Here is a 22078-nt window from a genome sequence, read left to right on the forward strand (position 1 = left end):
GGGGGCAATAGCTAGAGTTATTTAGGGTTTCTTTTAGTGCTGGAAACAAGAAAAGAAACAAGATTAAAATAAGATAAACAAAAAGATAAAGGAATTAAAAATAGAGAAAATAACCAAGAAATCAAAGATCTCCCTTATGAAAGTGAACAGTAAAGATGATTGATGGCGTGGATGGATGTGGAAAATCGATGGATAATGTCCTATCGAGCCCTCCTAGTCGCAATGAAAAGGCAAACACGATAATATGGCTCTAACCAACCCTCCTAGTCGCGATGAAAAGGCAAATTGGAGTGTGAAGATTAATCTCCCTCACTAGAACTTGAAAGAACTCCAGGAGAAGAAGCTTCGAAGGCACAAGGCAATCAGCACTTGCAAAAACAAACTCTTGTTGTATTATTGATCAAAGAAATCTGATTTACAAAGTTGAATGAAGCCTCCTTTATATAGGGGCTGAATTCTAAAGGTCCTAAATAACTAAAGAATAAAATATTAATAAACTAAACATGTTTTAACTCTAATTCCTAATAAAATAATAATAACTAAAAATATTGTTTTAACCCAACCTTAATTCCTAATAAAATAATAAATCTGATCCTAAAAGATAACTAAAAAGACCTTTCCGGATGAATGCTTGAACTGCGATTTGAAGCTTGTCTTTAAGAAGTTTGGTCCGGCCTCGTGTGATAGGTCCAAGTGGTATAGTAAATTCATCATCCTTAGCTTTAGGGCATGTGGTGCATGTATCAGTTAATCCAGTATCAATATCCATACCCAAATATCATCCATTTTCACTTTGAAGTATCGGTATCATTCATCCAGTATCGATACCTCTAACCCAGAATTGACTCATTTAACTCGAAAATTTTCTCAAACTTTGCTAACTTTATCATCTAACTCTTCTTTAAAGCTTTTAAACTCAACTATACTCTCCCAAACCAACTTATTTCACTTTAGCACTCCTAATCATCCAAATTCTCAGTAGCATACTTGCAATCAAAAATCATAAAAAAATTTCAACTTTGTTATAAAACCTTTCTAACCTCATAAATCTCTTATTCTAACTGATGACAAGTCAAATTTAATCTCAAACTTCACTTACTAACTCGTCCTCAATAACTCACTTAAAGACTTCTTATATTCAATATCTCATAACTTATCAATCTTTGAATTTTAAGCAACCTTAAGTTTTCCCAATCTCCAAGGATCAAAACCTCTTAAAAATTACAAAGAATGACCAAATAGAAGAATCATTTCCTTAGCTTATGGAGTCATGATAGGTTGAGGAAGAAGATGTCTATAACTCTCTGATTTCTTTCTCCCCTCTTCCACGTGGCTATATAAAACAACCATAATGGATTTTTAATTATTTTCTTGTCTAATGACAAATATGCTTTTCCAACTTCCTTTCTTTAGTATTTAATCATACACACAATTTTCTAGATAACCCCCTGAACTTATCAATTTTCTGAAATTGATCATAAAGTTTAAAAAACTTACATTTTAATCATTAGCCCTGTTTTAGGGATGTTACAATATGTTTAGGTTGTATTGTTTTTTGTGTATGGAAAATATCTGCCTAACTAGATATGAGATACCTCTTAGCACAAATATCTACATGTGAGCTGTTAAACAGGCAAGGGTCTACCCCTTAAGATTATCATATTACTTTTCCAGCTTGTTCGATTAGGTCAATCCGATTTTGTTGGTTTCTTTAGTTTAAGCAGTGGTTAAATTATCGAATACAAGTGAGCTTCCCATAAGCATGTAAAACGAAACAAAGGATGAGGTCAAACTTAAGTATTAAATAAGGAAAACTTTAAACTTGTAAGTAGAAAAATTCATTTTGGGTATTCCTCTGTGAGCATATGGTGATGCAAATTAGTGTTCATTGTGCCATAATAACATTTTGGAAATAGGAAAATGTGAAGGTAAGTTTTATATATATATATGAAGAAAATAAAATTTTTAAAATTAACTCGCCTATGGCTTGCAGTTGCAGCAATATTTGACTCAGCAAATTATTGAGTAAAAACTGATGACATTTGTGCTATTGATGAATCATGATTTTCATTTTGATTAATTCATGAACCCAATGATCATCCGAAGGCTTTTAAAGGATAAATTGAAAATGATTCCAACATAATTTTTCACATATTTCCCCTTTAACTTCAAGCAACTTTGGAGAAATAGAGGCTTACTTTGGTGAACTAGAGGTGGCATTGTTAAGCTTTCTTAGGTTAAGGTAGTACATGTACAAGAAGAATCGATTTCGGTAGGGTAGGGACTTCAATAAGAACATAAGCCAAGAGAATAGAAAACACTAAACTTAGTCATTTGTTCTTAATAAGTAACGGGAAAACACTTAATAATAGACATACATAAACACTTAATCTTTAACAAAAATCCTATAGTGTTATTGCAAGTACAATTACCACAAAGATACATATGACACACACCATTGAGCAAATACATATTGTCTTATAAAATTCTTTTTCTTTCTTCATTGTTTTAGATTTTTCCTTCAAGCTCTTAATCTTTTGCTTTAATTCATTATCATTGTCTTCACTTTGCACACTTCCAATCTCTTTCACTTTTATTTGAACACTTTCACTTTCACTCTCTTCCAACAACACACTATTCATTTTAGCAGTAGAAGTTAGGAAACAACTTGTAATTTGTCTTCTAAGTCTTTCATTCTCTTTCGCTAAATTTCACTCACTATCACGTAATTGTCGTAGTAAGTAATTTGCTCGCTCTGGCATGCCACCATCATACCATTCAAAATACCTACAACTGTGCTACAATAAAGGGAAAAACATATTTCGTTATCAGTCGATATATGCAATAACACTTTATCGTACATGCATTATTTATCTCAAGCTAACTAATACAAGGTCATTATAAACATATTCTTACTGGAAAATTTGAGCAACCGTAATACCTTCTTCCGGGGTTTAAATCGCTCCATGAAATTTCCCTAAGTGCCAATTTATTGCAATAACACTTTTTTGGTTCACCATCGTACAAGAAATCTCATCGAGAGGAACCAATGATGGTTAGAGATTCGAACCTGTCCATTAGACAATTTCTACTAAAACCCAAAAAATATAAATAAGATTAATTATTAAATTAAATGAATTCACAAAACAATGTTCATTTTGAACTAAACCAAATAAAAACAAAAATTTATGCGTAAAACACAACCCCATAGAATAAATCATTTTGAACAAAAGTATGCAACAATGTTCAAGGGTTCTAAACAACCTATTCATACAATCTACAAAACCCATTCAAAACCCGCACAAACCCAAAACATTTAACAAAACTTAATCTCAACCCCATTCAAAATTGAGGAAATAATTTAAGATTCGATTAAAAAAATCAACTCACCTTTGAAATATACGATTGTGTAATCGGTTGGAAGCTGCTGGTTGAAGGACAATGAAGAATTGGAGAGGAGAAATGATTTGAAATATTGGGGTTTTTAAACCCTAATATTTTGGGAATAATCGAGTCTCCCCCATTTCATATGTCTGTGAGATATTTGAAACGTGTGTTTTATTTTGTTTAATTAAATTGAATATTTATTATGGGTTAAATAAGCTTTTGTTTCATTACAAAACCGAGTAATATGCTTGGCCTGGTGGCAAGAGGCATACCATTTCACGCCATTGCCCCAGGTTCGAGTCCTCTTCCACGCAAGTAGGCTTTTATTCATTCTTCTCAATACGCACCAATAGAAGAGTGACATGTGTCACTTTCTCAATGGTACAAAATTCTAAAAAATATTAATTTTTAACAAAAAAAATATGTCGTGTCAATTCCACGTTAGCATACATTGGTGACATAGACATGCCATGTCATCATTTGTGTCCACATGTGCTTGCTTAGTCAGCTGAAGGCGTTGACCATCAATTGACTAACGATTTTCATCCGATGGGGGTGACTTTTGAATCAAAACAAAAAGTTGTGGGGTCAAATGTTCCAAAAAATAATAGGGCCAACTTTGCATATACTGTCAAACGTTAAGGGTATTTGTTTGCATTATGCCCATTTTTATTTTATTAGTTAATATATTTATTTCCTATAAATATATTTTAAACATATATCAGGTAATATACATAAATGGTCATCAACTATAGATAGGTTATTATTTTGTTGAGTCCCTCTGTAACCCCCCAGACCGATGCGGATAACCCGATCCGATCTGGGTTGTCACATTAGGGCCACCGGAGCGACCCACTGTAAAAATAGCAGAAATTTTAAAACTTTTTATCAGAACATGTAAACGTATAAAATCATTTGTCACTATTTAAAAATAAAACAGATTTCCAGACTCGTATATAAAACAAAATACAATTACATGCCCCCTAATCACATGTACCATACTCTGAAAACAATGCCGGAAGAACTCCCTTACTGTTATCGATAGCTACACTGGTACAATTCTTTTAACCTACAATGTTGAGTAATAGAGTGAGCTTCGGAAAGCTCAGTAATACAGAACTACCAAGTGATGCTAAAGGACATGCAGATAAATGTGAAGCCATAATTTCCTTATTGAATCAAATGTATACCAGTTTGCAAGATAATCTGGGATTCCATTAGTAGTTCAACGAGTAGAAACCATGAAGATCACAGTTTATAGGAAGCATTCATAGTATCACGTTTTCATGAGATCGAATAGGATGTCTAGTGTGTTCCAACAATACGATAAAATCATAGTAGGTACAATAAACGAGTAATAGTTCAATAAATCATCATAAAATCATAATGAAGTTTCACTTTTGAAAATCATAGTTTAAACTCTTTTCTTGTACACCATCAGTAATTTCCAAAACTATTTTCCATATAGCTTACTCTAAGCACACAACAAAAAAGAAAGCCAACCTAAGGATAAGCTTTAGAGCTTGTATCCTTAAGCCCGTAAGTCCAAGTCCATATAGCTTACCCTAAGCACACAGCAAGGGAAGCCAACCTAATGTATCTTGGGGCCCCAAGAGTCACATTAGGCCCATTCTGTTTATTAGCCTGATCAGAGTTAAGTACAAATCCTTAAAGTATTTTCTCATTCAGGGTTAACTAGAACTATTTTACCTCTCAAGGGTAATTTCGTAATTTCTTAACCAGATAATTTCAATATTAGTTCTTAACGAAAATAATTATAATTTAGAGATCCTATGATCAATTGCTTTACCGAACATTCTCTTATCTTGAAATGATTCCTTAATATAATTCTAATATCTTGCACAAACCCTCTAGGGTTTAAAAACCGGTTATCCGAAATTTCCAAGTAAAACTAACATTTCTTATGCACATTAGTAGTTATATCGAATCAATATGTCTTTTCAGAGTTATTAACTAACTTCCAGGGACAATTCTTGTCATCCTACAACTTAAGGGTATTTTCGTAATTTTACCCTACCAGAGTATTCTCATAATTTCTCATCCAAGTACCTTTAACATTTAACCTTTGATGAAATAAATTATAAGTTGCAGATACAGGGCTGATTTCTTTATCAATAATCACAAACTTGTAATTTAATCTAACAATTCCTCAATCTCTTATATTAGTCATTCGATCCGTAATCAGTTACAGAATTTCTACCACATCATATCGAGTGTATAAATTATTCAACTTCACCAAAGTGACCAACATTATCTTGTTCATGCATTTATCAATATAAACATGTTCCATAAAGCATAAAAAGGTAGTAAAGTATTACCTCGATTTCCTTGCCATATTGCTCGACCATTTAAATTAAATTCGAACGCCCTCAATCTTGAAATCGACTTCCAATAATTCCTCAGATACATATTAACATAAATTTTATCAAAAACAAAACTTAATTCTGAAAAACGAATCGAATTAGGTGATTAATCAGTGAAAAACAGCTTACCGGATTTGAATTTGGCAAAACGAACCTCAAAATCGGAACATCAACAAAACCCAAAATATTAGTCTTAAATTCCAGCTCACCAACTTGATTTCTAGCTTCCAATCTTTTTCTAACGAACACGGATAATTTATCGTACAAATACGACTTCCAATAATTTTCCTTTCCATAAAAAAATAACTTATTAGAATCTAATTAATAATTTGGAAACCCAATTTGCATAACTAAAAACTTGAAGAGCCAGTAATATTTAATTACCAACATCATGGACTAAATTGATCTTATTTAAACCATTATGCCATAATCATATCAATATGAAAACTAGGAGACAATGTTGAGCTTTTAACAACTTGGATGGCTTACCTTGAAATTTCGCCTTCTCACTTTAATAACAACCCCCCAAAATCACTTGCCTTATTTCATTCCACCATTTCTTTTTCATTCCTTTACATAATCTTTAAAGCTTCAAGCCATATTTTGCAGATGAACAAGGAAGCCTTGTCGATAGGTAGTTGAACGCCGACGACCACCGTATCAACCGTCGTCACTAATCGTCGTCCGAGAACCAATATACATGGTTCGAATCGCATCAAACTCTTCATCACGAATACGACCTCTGAATACTTTGCTTCGTACATAAAATATTCCATGTTCGTCATTTTAGCTCAAGCAATGGAGTATTTTTGGCTCAAAACGTTGGTTGTTTGGGGATTTTGAGCTTGAAGATAAGGGATTTGAGATGAGCTTCAGAAACAGTAAAGAGAATCGAGATGCATTTTATTGGTTTCAATTGAAGAGATCTCAACCTTCGTTTCGATATCTCCATACGTTGTTACGGTTGAGAACCTTCCATCCGTCACGACCACGACTTGAATTCTCGGACGAAGCCGATGCTAACAACTCCTGCACACAACTCTCACTTACAAATTGAACGTATCTTATCAGCGAGTCCTCGCTGATGGACCATGATTTGTTGCAAGCTACAGAATCGGCATCCATTGCTATTGGAAGGTAGCTAAAACTAGTTAGGCCTCTTTTTATTTTTTTACTCATAAGAACTAAAGTAGGAATATATATATACCAACAACTGATTACAAGGGTCAAGGGTATGGTGAAGAGAGCAAAATAATTAGTGGAAGAGGGGGAGTTATGATGATTGAGGCACATGTGATGCCAGAAGAAGCTCCATGATTGAAACTGCACATGGATTGTTGGGAACTTTAGGAAAAATCCAACAGAGAATAAAGCCATGGAAGCACTAATTAATTTTTTTTCAGTCGACTAAATGGGTTTCATGGTGGCAATGCATTATCCTTAATTTAATCCCATCACAACCAACAATTTGTCCACTTCTACCTACTATATTATCCTCTATTTGTTTAATAAAACAATGGTCTAATAAAATAATTTTTTTCAAACCTTCATATTTAATCTAGAAAAAACATAACCCCTAAATTGGGGTGTTACACCCTCAACTGTCACACCCCAATATAGGGGTTAGTTTTTATTAATTTAAAGTATCGAATTAAAGTTATAATAAGGGAAAATTTGAGGACCAAATCATAAATTTTGAAAAGTTGTAGCTCAATTTTGGAACTTTTGGGAAGTTTAGAGACTTAACCCTAAATTATCCCATTTTTTTGATATGTTGAAAAAAATGGGATTAAGGTAGTTGAGGGGGCTTGAACACGTGACCCTAAGGTCATGGGTGTCCATGCCTTAGCCACTAGGCTAGGTTCCTATTTTTGATGTAATTAATAAAATACAAGTTTTATTATATTCTAGCCCGGGTTATATACCCAAAACTAAATTTTCCCCTAGTGAAATCCCTAAAATTCCAAAAAATTTCCCCCCAAATCAAATAACCAAAAGCAACCCTATCTTCAAGCCATCGACTACAATTTTGCCTTATTCCGATCGTCGTTATCATGCCCTGCCACCATCAACAGATCCAGTATCCTCATAAGACTCAACCTCGACCTCCCACGACCCCGTATCGATCGTCGTTCGTCGGTATCAAACGATTGAAAGCTTCATATAAACCCAAAACTGTCACCTTTATTATCCTCATTTCTAGTCATTAAAGTCGCCATTCTGCCTCACGCCGACCACCAATGCACTCCCCATATGATTCTGATCAGAACCTGACCTATCCCGTCACCAGTGTCACGCTGTCGTCATCCATCATCGTGGGTAAGCTCGGGTTTATAGTTTAGATTATTTTCTTTCGATTTTGACATGGTTTTGATTAAATTTTGATTGTAATTGGTAAGTGCTTGAATAGGCAGTAATCGACAGTCGTCCCCCGACCTGTCACCGTCATCACGCGCCATCGCGTGCGCATGGGGCTTGTCTCCAGCTCTGGTTCCTTCTAGAACCAATTCAATCAGTCTGGACCGGTCTGAACCGGCCCAACCTGGTCCTAACTAGGTTTGTTTGACCGAATTGAGTCATCCCGACTTGACCCGTTTACTTTGACCCGACCCGTTAACTTTAACCTGACCCGTTGAACATTGATCGATTTGACCGTTGACTTTGACCGATCTGACCGTTGACTTTGACCGGTCTGGCCGTTGACTTTGACATTGACCAAAAAGTCAAGTTTTCTTAAAAGTCCTATTTAATGTTTTTCGACGTCCTAGGTGTGAATTCGAATTCCATTTTTTCCCAATTCGTGCTCGATAAGCCATTTTTCAATGTTTTATCTTCGGATTTAACTTGGTTTCTCAATTAAGTTTAGTTTCTTACGTAAATTTGGTTGCTATGTATCCAAGGAATTATTGGACGTTGAATTCAAGTTTGGGAGTGATCAAATGGAGTTTAAATGTTTGATCGGTAGAGCACAAAAATTGAGGTAATACTCTACTACCTTTTGTATGCTTTCCAGAACACATTGATAATTGGTAAATGCATGAATGGAAATAATTGGTCCATGAGGTGTATTTAATTATCATTGGACTCAAATTGAATTTGGAATAAAGACGGAACACTATATAAAACTCAGACGGCTCATAAAAGAAATTGGTAGACCGATCAGAAATAAATCTAAGTTCAGTGATTTAATCATTAATTTAATCAATCTCAGAACTAGTAAATTCTGATTAATCTCGTTAAAGGTTAAATGTCGTAAATACTTGAATAAGAAACTACTAAAATACTGGTATGTTATAAAAGATAAGGATTTTCCAGGAAAGTAAAAATAATCATGTTAATCGATAAGGATCTTTGAGATGATAAAAGACTTAAAATTTCTAATTCATGAGCGAACACTCGGAGACTAAATTACCGAAAGTATCTTACATGTATGAATTTCTTGAAATGAAAAACTTGAACTCAATGGAAGTACTGTACGTATTCGAATTATTAAAACGATAGAATTACTCTTGAAACTCCGAAGTGACTAGGATAAACATGAATACTAATTGATTTAAGTACCCTAATGACCTTGAATTAAGCGAATAACTTGGATAAGTTTGGAAACACTGATGATCTTATATATTGTATCGTCCATAAGGGTTTTGAACCACAAATCAAGCACGTCGACATTTCTCAATATCGTTGCAATGCATAAGTGAAATAACTACCATTGTAATGTTTGCATGTCTCCCTAAGATCCATACATCGATGATTATGAAGATGATCAATTGACAAGAGTTGTCTATATTAAAGAGTGTATACCCTTAAAGTTCAACGATTTGACTGGTTGACAGGTATCATTGTTGGGATTTGTACAGTTCGAGTTAACTCGATATTTCGATAGATCGACACAAATCTTAAATGCCCTGAATCTTCGTTTCTCCTTTTTTAGATCAAATCACTAAGAATTCTCCAAGAATTTAATGCCCAAAATGCCTCTGATTTCCTGGATAATGGAATTACTCCTGTCATATCTGAAAACACAAGTAACTCTGATACAAAGGATTCTGAAAACCTTTTTGATTACATAGTGCCTCCAAAAAATATCCAAATGATATATGATCTTGATAAATCATGTTTTGAATAACTGATGAATATGTCAGCTATCAAACCCTTTTATGGGGATCTCATTTCTGAATTTAATTAGTTTACATAAGTTTCATGACTCCTTATCTGATAAATACCAAGCACATTCGAAAAATAATCGGATCCTCTAGTGTGTTCCCAATATGTTATATGATTGTTTTTATCCATTCTGAAATCTGTTTTACCAAGATTTCTGAGCTACTGAAGTTTTAAGTCTGTCTGTCTGATTCATGATCTCTGGATACATTTCTACTGAATTGATATGTATGAACTCTGATTTCCTACTACCATTGATTTCTGTCTGGAAAATGTTTTTCTTCGGGGTACTCTGGGATTTGGTATAAGTCTCTGCAGGTTCAGCTCGGTCTAATTGGTAATTCCTTAGATATATTCACACCGATCGAGCTGGTAATTCCTAATGGACCTAAGGAGACTCTTAGGTGAGCTCCTAGGCCTAATGGGCCTAGTGGTAAGACCTTATGGACCCTAAGGCACTCCCTTAAGGTGCCTTAGGGTGGCTCCTCTACTGTGTGCATTGAGTAAGTCCTTATGGGCCTGAGGGCACTCCCCTCAGGTGGGTACCTACACTTCGGCTAGGGTAAGACCTTATAGACCCAAGGTGCTCCCTTAGGTTGGTACATACGCCCTTGGGCCTAGGGTAAGTCCCTATGGATATAGTTATGAGGAACTACATATTGGCGTTCGATTTGAGGGTTTACTATGGTTTTTAAAAAAGTATATTTTAAATTTCTACTATTTTAAAAAGATTTTTACACTATCACTGGTTTTGTAGGAACACACTAGACACCTTATTCTGATCTCATGAACCTAGTCCTCTGACGTTTGCTTTGAACTAGAAGCTTCCTGTCTTTTACTACCTGAGATATCAGTGGGACCTCAGCTCAGCATAAAAATCTGTAGATGTCTGAATCAATAAGAAAAATTATGTTTGCTTATTATTTACATGTCCTTCAGCATCACTTGGTAGTTCTGTATTACCGAGCCTTCCAAAGCTCACGCTGTTACTCACTATTTCAGGTTAAAAGGATTTAACCAGTGCAACTATCGATATCAGTAAATGAGTTCCACCGATGTTACTTGCGGAGTATGGTTCATGTTTTTAGGGGGCATGTAGGTGGTATTTTTTTATATCCTAGTCTGAAACGTGTATGATTTTAATTATGTCTGTAATATATGAATAGTTTTCCAAACTTGTATTTTAATTATAAATTGTTTTATAATTGTACACATTTTAAAAGAAATTAATTTTTTTCTGGGATTTTTATTGTGGGCCACTCTAGTGGCCCTAATGGGACACTTCAGATCAGATCAGGTCACCCGCATCGGTCTGTGGGTATTACATTTAGTGGTATCAGAGCTTAGGTTAAGTCAAGTTTTCTAGGGAGACCGACCGGTCGAATGTCATAGTTTGTCTTGTCGGTACATGCCCCTAGACTATAATCATACTTCTCTAAGCCAGAATTCCAAAGTTAGCTCTTCTTTGTAATAAACTAACCTAAGTTTTCTATCTATTAGGGCTCGACCTATGCATAAAGGAATACCAGTAACGTTTGTATAAATTCTGTAATGTGCTTCATGAGTAATGTGAGACTTACTCATCTGAGAAATTCTGAAGCGACTCTAGAAATAAAATTGGGATATGTTACGCTCTATGAACCTAACCTCATAACCAAGGTCGAATTGATTCCACAAGGATAATTCTGTTTAGATTTTTTTATTGGGAATAAGGGAGAGTTTTGTCGAGAATGTACATTCAGTTGGTTAAGGATTAGTAAAGGACTAGTACTTCTGTAAAAGCTACTTGAAGATAATGAAGAATTTATGAAAGTTTCACTTAGTTTGTCTTGTCGGTACATGCCCCTAGACTATAATCATACTTCTCTAAGCCAGAATTCCAAAGTTAGCTCTTCTTTGTAATAAACTAACCTAAGTTTTCTATCTGTTAGGGCTCGACCTATGCATAAAGGAATACCAGTAACGTTTGTATAAATTCTGTAATGTGCTTCATGAGTAATGTGAGACTTACTCATCTGAGAAATTCTGAAGCGACTCTAGAAATAAAATTGGGATATGTTACCGCTCTATGAACCTAACCTCATAACCAAGGTCGAATTGATTCCACAAGGATAATTCTGTTTAGATTTTTTTATTGGGAATAAGGGAGAGTTTTGTCGAGAATGTACATTCACTTGGTTAAGGATTAGTAAAGGACTAGTACTTCTGTAAAAGCTACTTGAAGATAATGAAGAATTTATGAAAGTTTCACTTATGCATTTCTGTACTTGAGGGAATTTCGATGATGAAATTCATTTAAGGGGAGCAGAATTGTCACACCCCAATATAGGGGCTAGTTTTTATTAATTTTTAGTATCGAATTAAAGTTGTAATAAGGGAAAATTTAAGGGCCAAATCGTAAATTTTTAAAAGTTATAGCTCGATTTTAGAACTTTTTAAAAGTTTAGAGACTTAACCCTGAATTATCCCATTTTCTAATCTATTGAAAAAATGGGATTAGGGTAGCTGAGAGGGCTTGAACCCGTAACCCTAAGGTTATGGGTGCCCATACCTTAGCCACTATGCTAGGTTTATATTTGTGATGTAATTAATAAAATACAAGTTTCATTATATTCTGGCTCGGGTTTTATACTCAAAACCAAAATTTCCCCTAGTAAAATCCCTAAAATTCCTAATATTTTCCCCCAAATCAAATAACATGAACTAACATCATCTTCAAGCCATCGACCACTATTTCGCCTCGTTTCAACCGTCGTTGTCGTGCCCCGCCGCTATCAAACAATCCAGTATTCTCTGGTGAGTCAACCCCGACCTCTCATGACCCCGTATCGACTGTCATTCACCGGGATCGAACGATTGAAAGCTTCGTCAAAAACCTTGATTTTCCTCCTTTTTCAGTCATTCCAGTAGCTATTCTGCCTCAATCCAGCCACTGTTGCACTCCCCAAATGATTTCGATCAGAACCCGACCCATCCTATCGCCTAGTGTCACGTCGTCGTTATCCGTCATCGTGGGTAAGCTTCGGTTTATAGTTTGGATTATTTTCTTTTGATTTTGACATGGTTTTGATTAAATTTTGATTGTAATTGTTGAGTGCTTGAAAAGGGGGTAATCGAAAGCCGTCTCCCAACCCAACACCATTGTCATACACCACACGCACCGTTGCGTGTGCGTGGGATAGTGCGTGGGGCTTGTCTCTAGTTCTATTTTCTTCTAGAACCGACCTAGTCGGTCTGGATCGGTCTGAACATGCCAACCCTGTTCGAACCAGGTTTGTTTGACCCGAACTGAGTCAACCCAACCCGTTGACTTTGAGCCAACCTATTGACTTTAACTTGACTCGTTGACCGGTTTGACCGTTGACTTTGACCGGTCGAACTGTTGATCGTTGACTTTGACCAAAAAAGTTAAATTTTTCAAAAAGTCCTATTTTATGTTGTTCGACGTCCTGAGTTTGAATCTGAAGTCTATTTTTCCATATTCTCACTCGGTAAGCTGTTTTTCAATGTTTTATCTTCGGGTTTGATTTGGTTTCTTAATTAAGTTTAGTTTATGTCGTAAATTTGATTGTTATGTATCCGAGAATTATTGGACGTTGAATTTAAGTTTGAGAGTGATCGAATAGAGTTTAAATGTTCGATTGGTGGAGCACAGAAATCGAGGTAATACTCTATTACCTTTTATATGCTTTCCGAAACACATTGATAATTGGTAAATGTATGAATGGAAATAATTGATCCATGAGGTGTATTTAATTATCATTATACTCAAATTGAATTTGGAATAAAGACGAAGAATTGTATAAGACTCAGACGGCTCGTAAAATAAATTGGTAGACCGATCAGAAACAAATATAAGTTCAGTGATTTAATCAGTAAATCAATCAATCTCAAGACTCATAAATTCTAACTAATCTCGTTAAAGGTTAAATGTCGGAAATAATTAAATAAGAAACTACGAAAATATCGGTATGATGTAAAAGATAAGGATTTTCCCGAAAAGTGAAAATAATCATGTTAATTGATTAGGATCTTTGATATGGTAAAACACTTTAAATTTCTAATTCATGAGCGAACAACCGAAGGTTAAATTATCGAAAGTATCTTATATGTATGAATTTCTCGAAATGACAAAGTTGAACTGAATGGAAGTATTGTATATATTCGAATTGTTAAAACGACAAAATTACTCTGGAAACTCTGAAGTGACTGAATAAACTTGAATACTAATTGATTTAAGTACCCTAATGACCTTGAATTAAGCAAATAACTTGGATAAGTCTAGAAACACTGATGATCTTATATGTTGTATCGTCCATAAGGGTTTTAAACCACGAATCAAACACGTTGACATTTCTCGATATCGTTTCAATACATAAATGAAATAACTACCATTGTAATATTTACGCGTCTCCCTAAGATCCATACAACGATGATTCTAAAGATGAATAATTTACAAGAGTTGTTTGTATTAAAGTGTGAATACCCTTTAAGTGCAACGATTTGATCGGTTAACAGGTATCATTGATGGGATTTGTATAGTTCGAGTTATCTTGATATTTCGATAAATCGACACAAATCTTAAATGCCTTGAATCTTCGTTTATCATTTTTTAGCTCAAATCACTAAGAATTCTCCAAGAATCTAATGCCCAAAATGCCTCTGATTTCCTGGATAATGGAATTACTCCTGTCATATCTGAAAACACAAGTAACTCTTATACAAAGGATTTTGAATACCTTTCTGATTACATAGTGCCTCCGAAAAATATCTGAATGCTATATGATCCTAATAAATTACGTTCTGAATAACTGATGAATCTGTCAGTTATCAAACCCTTTTATGGGGATATCATTTTTGAGTTTAATCAGTTTACAGAAGTTTCATGACTCATTATTTGATAAAGAGCAAGCACTTTCAGAAAATAAATGGATCCTCTAGTGTGTTCCCTATATGTTATATGATTAGTTTTATCCGTTTTGAAATGTGTTTTACCAAGATTTCTGACTTACTGAAGTTTTAAGTTTGTATGTCTGATTTATGATCTCTGGATACCATTTCTACTGAATTGATATGTCTGAACTCTGATTTCCTGCTACCACTGATTTTTGTCTGGAAAATGTTTTTTTTTCGGGGTACTCTGGGATCTGGTATGAAGTCTCTGTAGGTTCAGCTCGGTCAAATTGGTAATTCCTTATATAGGTTCAGACCGATCGAGCTGGTAATTCCTTATGGACCTAAGGCAACTCTTGGGTGGGCTCTTGGGCCTAATGGGCTTAGTGGTAAGACCTTATGGACCCTAAGGCACTCCCTTAGGATGGCTCCTTTGTTGTATGCATTGGGTAAGTCCTTATGGGCCTGAGGGCACTCCCCTCAGGTGGGCACCTACGCTTCGGCTAGGGTAAGACCTTATGGACCCAAGGTGCTCCCTTAGGTTGGCACCTACGCCCTTGGGCCTAGGGTAAGTCCTTATGGATGCAGTTGTGGGGAACTACATATTGGTTTTCGATTGGAGGGTTTTATTATGGTTTTTAAAAAAATACGTTTTAAACTACTACTATTTTAAAAAATATGTGTACACTTTCACTAGTTTTGTGTGAACACACTAGACACCCTATTCTGATCTCCTGAACCTATTCCTCTAAACGTTTACTCTGAACTGGAAGCTTCCTATCTTTTACTACCTGAGATATCAGTGGGACCTCAGCTCAGCATAAAAATCTGTAGATGTCTGAATCAATAAGGAAAATTATTCTTACATATTATCTACATGTCTATCAGCATCAATTGGTAGTTCTGTATTGCTGAGCTTTCCAAAGCTCACTCTGTTACTCACTATTTTTAGGTTAAAAGGATTGAACCAGTGCAACTACATCAGTAAAGAGGTTCCAATGGCGTTACTTTTAGAGTATGGTGCATGTGTTTAGGGGGCATGTAGGTGGTATTCTGTTTTTATATTTGAATCTAAAACGTGTATGATTTTAATTATGTCTGTAATATATGAATGGTTTTCCGAACTTGTATTTTAATTATAAATTGTTTTATGATTTTACATGTTTTAAAAGAAATTTTAAAAATATTTCCGGGAATTTTACTGTGGGTCGCTCTGGTGACCCTAATGTGACACCTCGGATCGGGTCACCCGCATCGGTCTGTGGGTGTTACATCAACTATTAAAAGTTACATAATGATATTGGTAATGGTCAAGGATATATGAGCACATATCTTACATTTAGAAGGAAAATACTTTTGGGAAAATATATACTATTTGAATTTTATAGACTGGAAACATAATTTTGAAACGGAAAAATGTAATTACCATTGATTTATTTGTTGTAATTGACAGCGTGATTTTTGGAGAGTAGCCTGGCTGTTTTCTGGTAAGGATGCATATGAATGATTTTTACAACCTTTTACAGTCATTTATTACAGCTGTTATAAACCCTTAATTTCAGTTGTTTATCTGCTAACTAATAGCTATTGTAATAGCTATATTTTATGAATGAATATGGATATGTTTGAGGCCAAATTCATCCAGTTGTAGCAGATTAATTACATATATTAATTAGTATGTTTTACAAAAATTAAATTAGAATTTATTACTGATTTTAGTTCAAAGACGTTTTTGATCCCAATTTTATCTTATAAATGACAAGTGATTTTCAATTTTTTAAATCATCCCAAGTACCTCATTTGCTTAAAAAATTCTTTCCTCTCAAAGTTTTTTGAGAAAAAACTTTCTATTGTTCTTTTGATGAGCATTACAGCTGATAGTTCACTTCGCCTATTGTAATGATTATACATATTTGTAGATACTTATTTTCGTTCGAACCGTTTGTAATATATATATATATATATATTATACATTCATAATGAATACTATATATTATTTTATTATATCGTTATATATTATATTATATTATATATATTATATCATTATATTTTTATATATTGTATAAAATATTATGTGTTATAATTCTTATTCTTATTTTTGTTTTTTTACAAGTCCAGTGAGCCTAGGAGAAAATCTAGCGTGGGTAATGGTCCATGTCAAACCCAATCTGCTTGACCCAGTAGATTGGGAGGTCCAAGTGACGTAGTCCAGCAAATGAAATTTGAAGCAGGCATGCCAAGTCTGATAGGGATGCACGCTCGCCAGACCCAGTGATTTAAGGTTTCCGGGTAAAGTTTCCAGCACCGCGTAGCGAGGGCTATCAGGTTAGGGGGCATCAGTTAGGGCTGTAAAAAACTGACTCGACATACAAAACTAACTGAAATCGATTTGAGTTAAAATTGTTTTTAACCTGTGCTGTAACGATTCGAAACCAACTCGAGTTGAAACTGGTGTTTACCTGAATCCGAGTTGGGCCTAGAAATTGTGGATCTGAACCCGACCTGCACCTGACCTGAGAACGACTTGAACCTGAATTGAACCGAAAAAAATGATACCTGAACCCGACTTGCATCGGACTGATATGAACTCGAACCCGATATTGACTTGGTAAATAATTGATATTACCCGACCTGTTTTCAACCTGACCTGTAAATGATCTGACTTGTTATTGACTTGATCTGATATTTATCTGACTTGATATTTACCTAACTTATATATTACCATAGACGAAATTATAAGATTTTAATAAAATTGTGAGTTTTTGAGTTTATGATATAATTAAAAAATTAATATGATTAATTTTTAAATGTTATAATAAAATATTTATTATGATAATTAAATTAATAAATAGACTTATTATATAAGATTATTTAATAAAATTATTTAAATATAAATTACATAAAACATGATTAATAAAAATATTGACATTGAATAATAATTAAATGTATATTAATATAGTTTAAATTATATAAATTATATAGTTCAATTTATATAAATAAAAAATAATATTAATAATATAAATATTTATTAATTTGATAATAAATGAATATTGGTATTGAACGTTTTACATATATAATTTACATGTAATTGAGCTTACTCGAGTTCGAATAGTGAGTTTGGTTCAAAAGTTGCTGTTTGATGTTCGACTTGACAGCGGTTGAATTGAATTTGACAAGCATGCAAGCTAAGCCGTAGGTCCTACAAATAAAGGTCATACTATATTAGCTTTTATATATATATATATAGAGAGAGAGAGAAAATTAAGGTAACATAGTAATATTGTCTTAGTTTAAGTTTTTAACCTATTTAATTTTATTTCTTTTAGTCGGTTATTATCGTTGACTTCTTGTTATTCTTCTCTTCATATTTTTTTTTTAAATTTAGTCAGAACTTACGTTTCTGTCCATTTACAGAGATTTTTACCCAGGAATTTATTTACAGAGATTACTTCTCAGTACAGACGAGCATATGAAGACTGCATATAAAGATTGTTCTACTATGTATTTATTTATTTATTTATTTATTTATATATAAATTATATTTTATCTTTATTTTTAATTTTTATACTATCAGAGATTTTCTACGGAAATTATTCTTAATATGATGTTAGAGACAGTATACTATCTTACCTCCTTTATATTAATATAGGATTTTATTGTTGTTGTATATATATATATATATATATAGGGTAAGGTGGCTTTGGAATAGTTAGTTTTGAGGAAGATGGCACCCGTACCCTTCATAGTACACTTACCAACTGGCACTTGTTCCGGCTTGTTGGCTTTGGTGTGCTTCGGTCAGAGCGCACAAACCACATGACCTTGGTTCGAGGGCTGAAAAAAGCGATTTTAAAAAAAAGTACACTTACCATATCGAAAACTTGATTCTAAGGTTCCTTTTTTAATAAATTATATGCAGAAGTGGGTAAATTGGCATAAGTTAATGCAATAATATTCGTGTCATTCACAATTTAGTGCGAAAATTGTGTCAGAGAAAAGTAGGCAGTTTGAATGGCGATTTGACTAAACAGCCAACATTTAACGAAATTCTCTCTTTTTGTTTAATCAATATTTCTCGAAGTAATAATCTCTCAGTTGAGGTGGCATAAAGGTGTATCTTCGGAGATGTGTTTTATCTAGGTTTTAGCTGATTGAGAAGCCACACGTGTAAGGCGCATCTCCGGAGACGCGTTTTACCTGGATTTTGTTGAGTCGGATGCCACGCTGGATAAAGATTTAATTTTTATTGTTATTATAAATTAGTAATATATTATGTAAAGTGTTTCGATTATAATTTAAGAATTATTGAATTTATTTTTTAAATGTGTGTTAAAGGTGAAGTTAATTTAGGTTAAAGTGTTATATGTTTATGGGACTTTGACATTCACTCATTCCACGCGACATTAATCGGATGGAACAATAGATGAAAACCAGCTTTGATCTTATTGTAGTTATAGGAAAAATGTATGAAATTATAATATTACAGGTATGGTTATATATCTATTTTTTTTTATTTTGATTATCGATCAATTGATTTTATCACTTAATTATTTAAATTTTATCAATCTAGTCATATGTTGTCAATATTTAACCAAAATATTGATGCATAAGTTAATAAAATTAGTATAATTACACATTTAATCTTCAATACTTACATATTTTATCAATTTAGTCTTAATTTTAATTTAATTTAATAAATTTAATCTTTCAATCAGAACATGAAATGTGTCATCGTATACATAAATTTTTTTATAACTTTTAATTTGTTTAATTTAATATTTTTTCTCTAATTAGAAGGTAGAATTATTATAATATTTTAAAATTAATAATAAATTTTTTTTATAATAAATAATAGTAATTATTATATTAAATAAATATAATTAATCATTTAATAAAATTACCAATAAAAATAATTTATATATAATATTAACCAAATATCATAAAATAATTTTTAAAGGATTAAATGTTAAAAAAATAAAATTTATATAGGTGTACATTGGGAAATTATAGAAAATGCAATTACATTTAAATATTAGAAACAAAAACATTCATTTAAATAGAATATTAATTACATAAGGGTTAACGGTTATGTGATGATAACAGAGCTGTACATTTTTTTCTATTGTGCTCGATGTTTCTGCAATGCCCACATCTTTTTTGTTCTGTTGACTTCTCCCGAATATTCATATCACAATGTATTCTAGTAGATTTTAGACGACCTGAGTCCCTCAATAGCAACGGATCTGGTACAATTGTAAGCCAAGTTTGAATCTCATCTGGGACTCTTTCGTTTCCTATGGGCGGAAACTCAAATTCATATACCTTGAATACTTGTGAAAGTTGGTATACGATATCAACATAATTTTTGTAGTCCAAATGCGAATGTGAGCAAGCTGTAATAACATGAGAGCATGGATATTTGAGTGCTTGAAAGAAACCACAATCGCACCATCTCTCTTGCAGATTAACTCTGAAAGAGTTAGCTTCAACCCCTTGCAGCGGACGTGGTATTTCGGTTACACGAAATAATTCACGGGTGCGAGAAAAATTTGTAACCAACATCCCATTTGATGCAACCACTTTTTTTCTATAAATCACCTACTAGTCTTGGGTGGTAAATATGGTCATTTTGCATCCAAGTAAGAGCTTGTCCACCAAGCTTTGCAAAGAGTTGATCCAAACGAAAATAAGTCGTTTTGACCAACGCCGTAACTGGTAAATGACGCGCCCCTTTAAGGTTGAATTTATTGCTTCAGCCAAGTTGGTTGTCATATGACCATAGCGATACCCCCCGTCATACGCATTTGTCTACATTTCTTTGCTGATGTCCATAATGTACTTGCACCCCTTCTTATTTTTGCCAAACAACTCTTGTAACATAGACTCAAACCTTTGAGGTAAGAGTTCGTAACCTAAGCCATTAGAAATATGTAATAGTTAATATGAAGTATAAATAAGTAATACGAAAATGATTGAAAAATTGGAAAAAAGTAACATACTCATGCGCACGACAAACTGACGTTCATCGTTCTTCTTGTATTTTCCATAATAGTTTGCAGCAATATGACAGACACAATAACGATGTTCAATATGTAGAGGTCTCCACATTGGACCCAAAGAGTCCATTGTTGCTTTTATCTCGGCTCCTCTGTCTGAAATAATGCATACTCGTTCCCTTGTGACAACATGTAAACGTAAATTTTTAAGGAAAAAGCCCAAGACTCAGTGTCTTCTCCTTGAACGAGGGCAAACACAACAGGAATAATATTGTGGTTACCATCCTGGACCACGGCAAATAATAAAACTTACTTGTATTTCCCATACAAGAAAGTACCATCAATTTGGACAACTGATTTACAGTACTTCACTGCATTAATACACTGAGGGTAAGTCCAAAAGACACGGTAGAATTGGCAGCGATCGCGAACTACTCGATCATTCACGTAATGATGTTGAGTTTCAAAATCAATAATTGTCCCGAGATTAAGTCTTTGCACAACATGAAACCAAATGGGAAGCTCGTTGTAAGAGGAATCCTATTCGCCATGAAGTTTGCAAATGTCATTCTGTTTTGTCAACCAAGCTTTTTTATAGGAGACGGTGTACTCATATTGTGACTGTATAGCAAAAATCAACACTGCAACAGCTATATGAGAGCTTTGCTTCACAATGGACATGATTGCTTGATAAATAATGTTGGAGTCCAAGTTGGGATGATCCTGGTTTATACCTTTTGCACAACACGTATGAGGACCGTTTTATCTGGTTAGTTCTCATAAGTTGTTCTTCCTCTTCCTCTTTGATACACGGACCATCCATTGATATCCGTTGTCACGTTGGACGCAGTAGTAGACATATTTCTCCGTGGTAGATCGATCAACTCGGGACTGAACTGAGTTATGAATATTGTAACTCTTTATTGCCATCATTGTTTCATCTTTCGATGCGAACTCCATTCCAATATGTAAATCACTGTCATTGACTGATGACTGAAGTCCATAGTTGCCAACATCGGGGAGATCCAAAATTTCAGGCTCGTACATTGCATCATAATCAGTCTCATACATATGTGCAAGAAGTTCGGCTGGTGTTGTATTTATCGAAACGTCATCCTCATCATCATCAGAATGTACGTTAAACTGTGGTGAGTCAGGTTCAACGAATAATCTCGTTTCAACACCATCTGCACCTGGCTTCCGAAAAGGTTCTTCTGGTGGAGATGAGGGTTCCTCAAATAATCTAATGTTGAG

At 34.0% G+C, this 22078-nt stretch overlaps 1 protein-coding gene across 1 annotated transcript in view; it reads left to right on the forward strand.

Annotated features, from left to right (window-relative positions):
* The first annotated feature begins 8011 nt into the window (after positions 1 to 8011).
* Positions 8012 to 22078, forward strand: part of LOC120187662 (endo-1,4-beta-xylanase 5-like) — a 39763-nt gene continuing 25696 nt past the window's right edge. Inside the window, exons 1-2 of the mRNA XM_039191328.1 lie at positions 8012 to 8090; positions 8182 to 8296. Of these exons, the coding sequence (XP_039047259.1) occupies positions 8012 to 8090; positions 8182 to 8296 (194 nt within the window). The remainder of the gene's footprint in view (positions 8091 to 8181; positions 8297 to 22078) is intronic.

Source organism: Hibiscus syriacus, unplaced genomic scaffold, assembly GCF_006381635.1.
Source record: "Hibiscus syriacus cultivar Baekdansim isolate YM2019G1 unplaced genomic scaffold, ASM638163v2 tig00113725_pilon, whole genome shotgun sequence".
In the NCBI taxonomy this organism is placed as follows: domain Eukaryota; kingdom Viridiplantae; phylum Streptophyta; class Magnoliopsida; order Malvales; family Malvaceae; genus Hibiscus; species Hibiscus syriacus.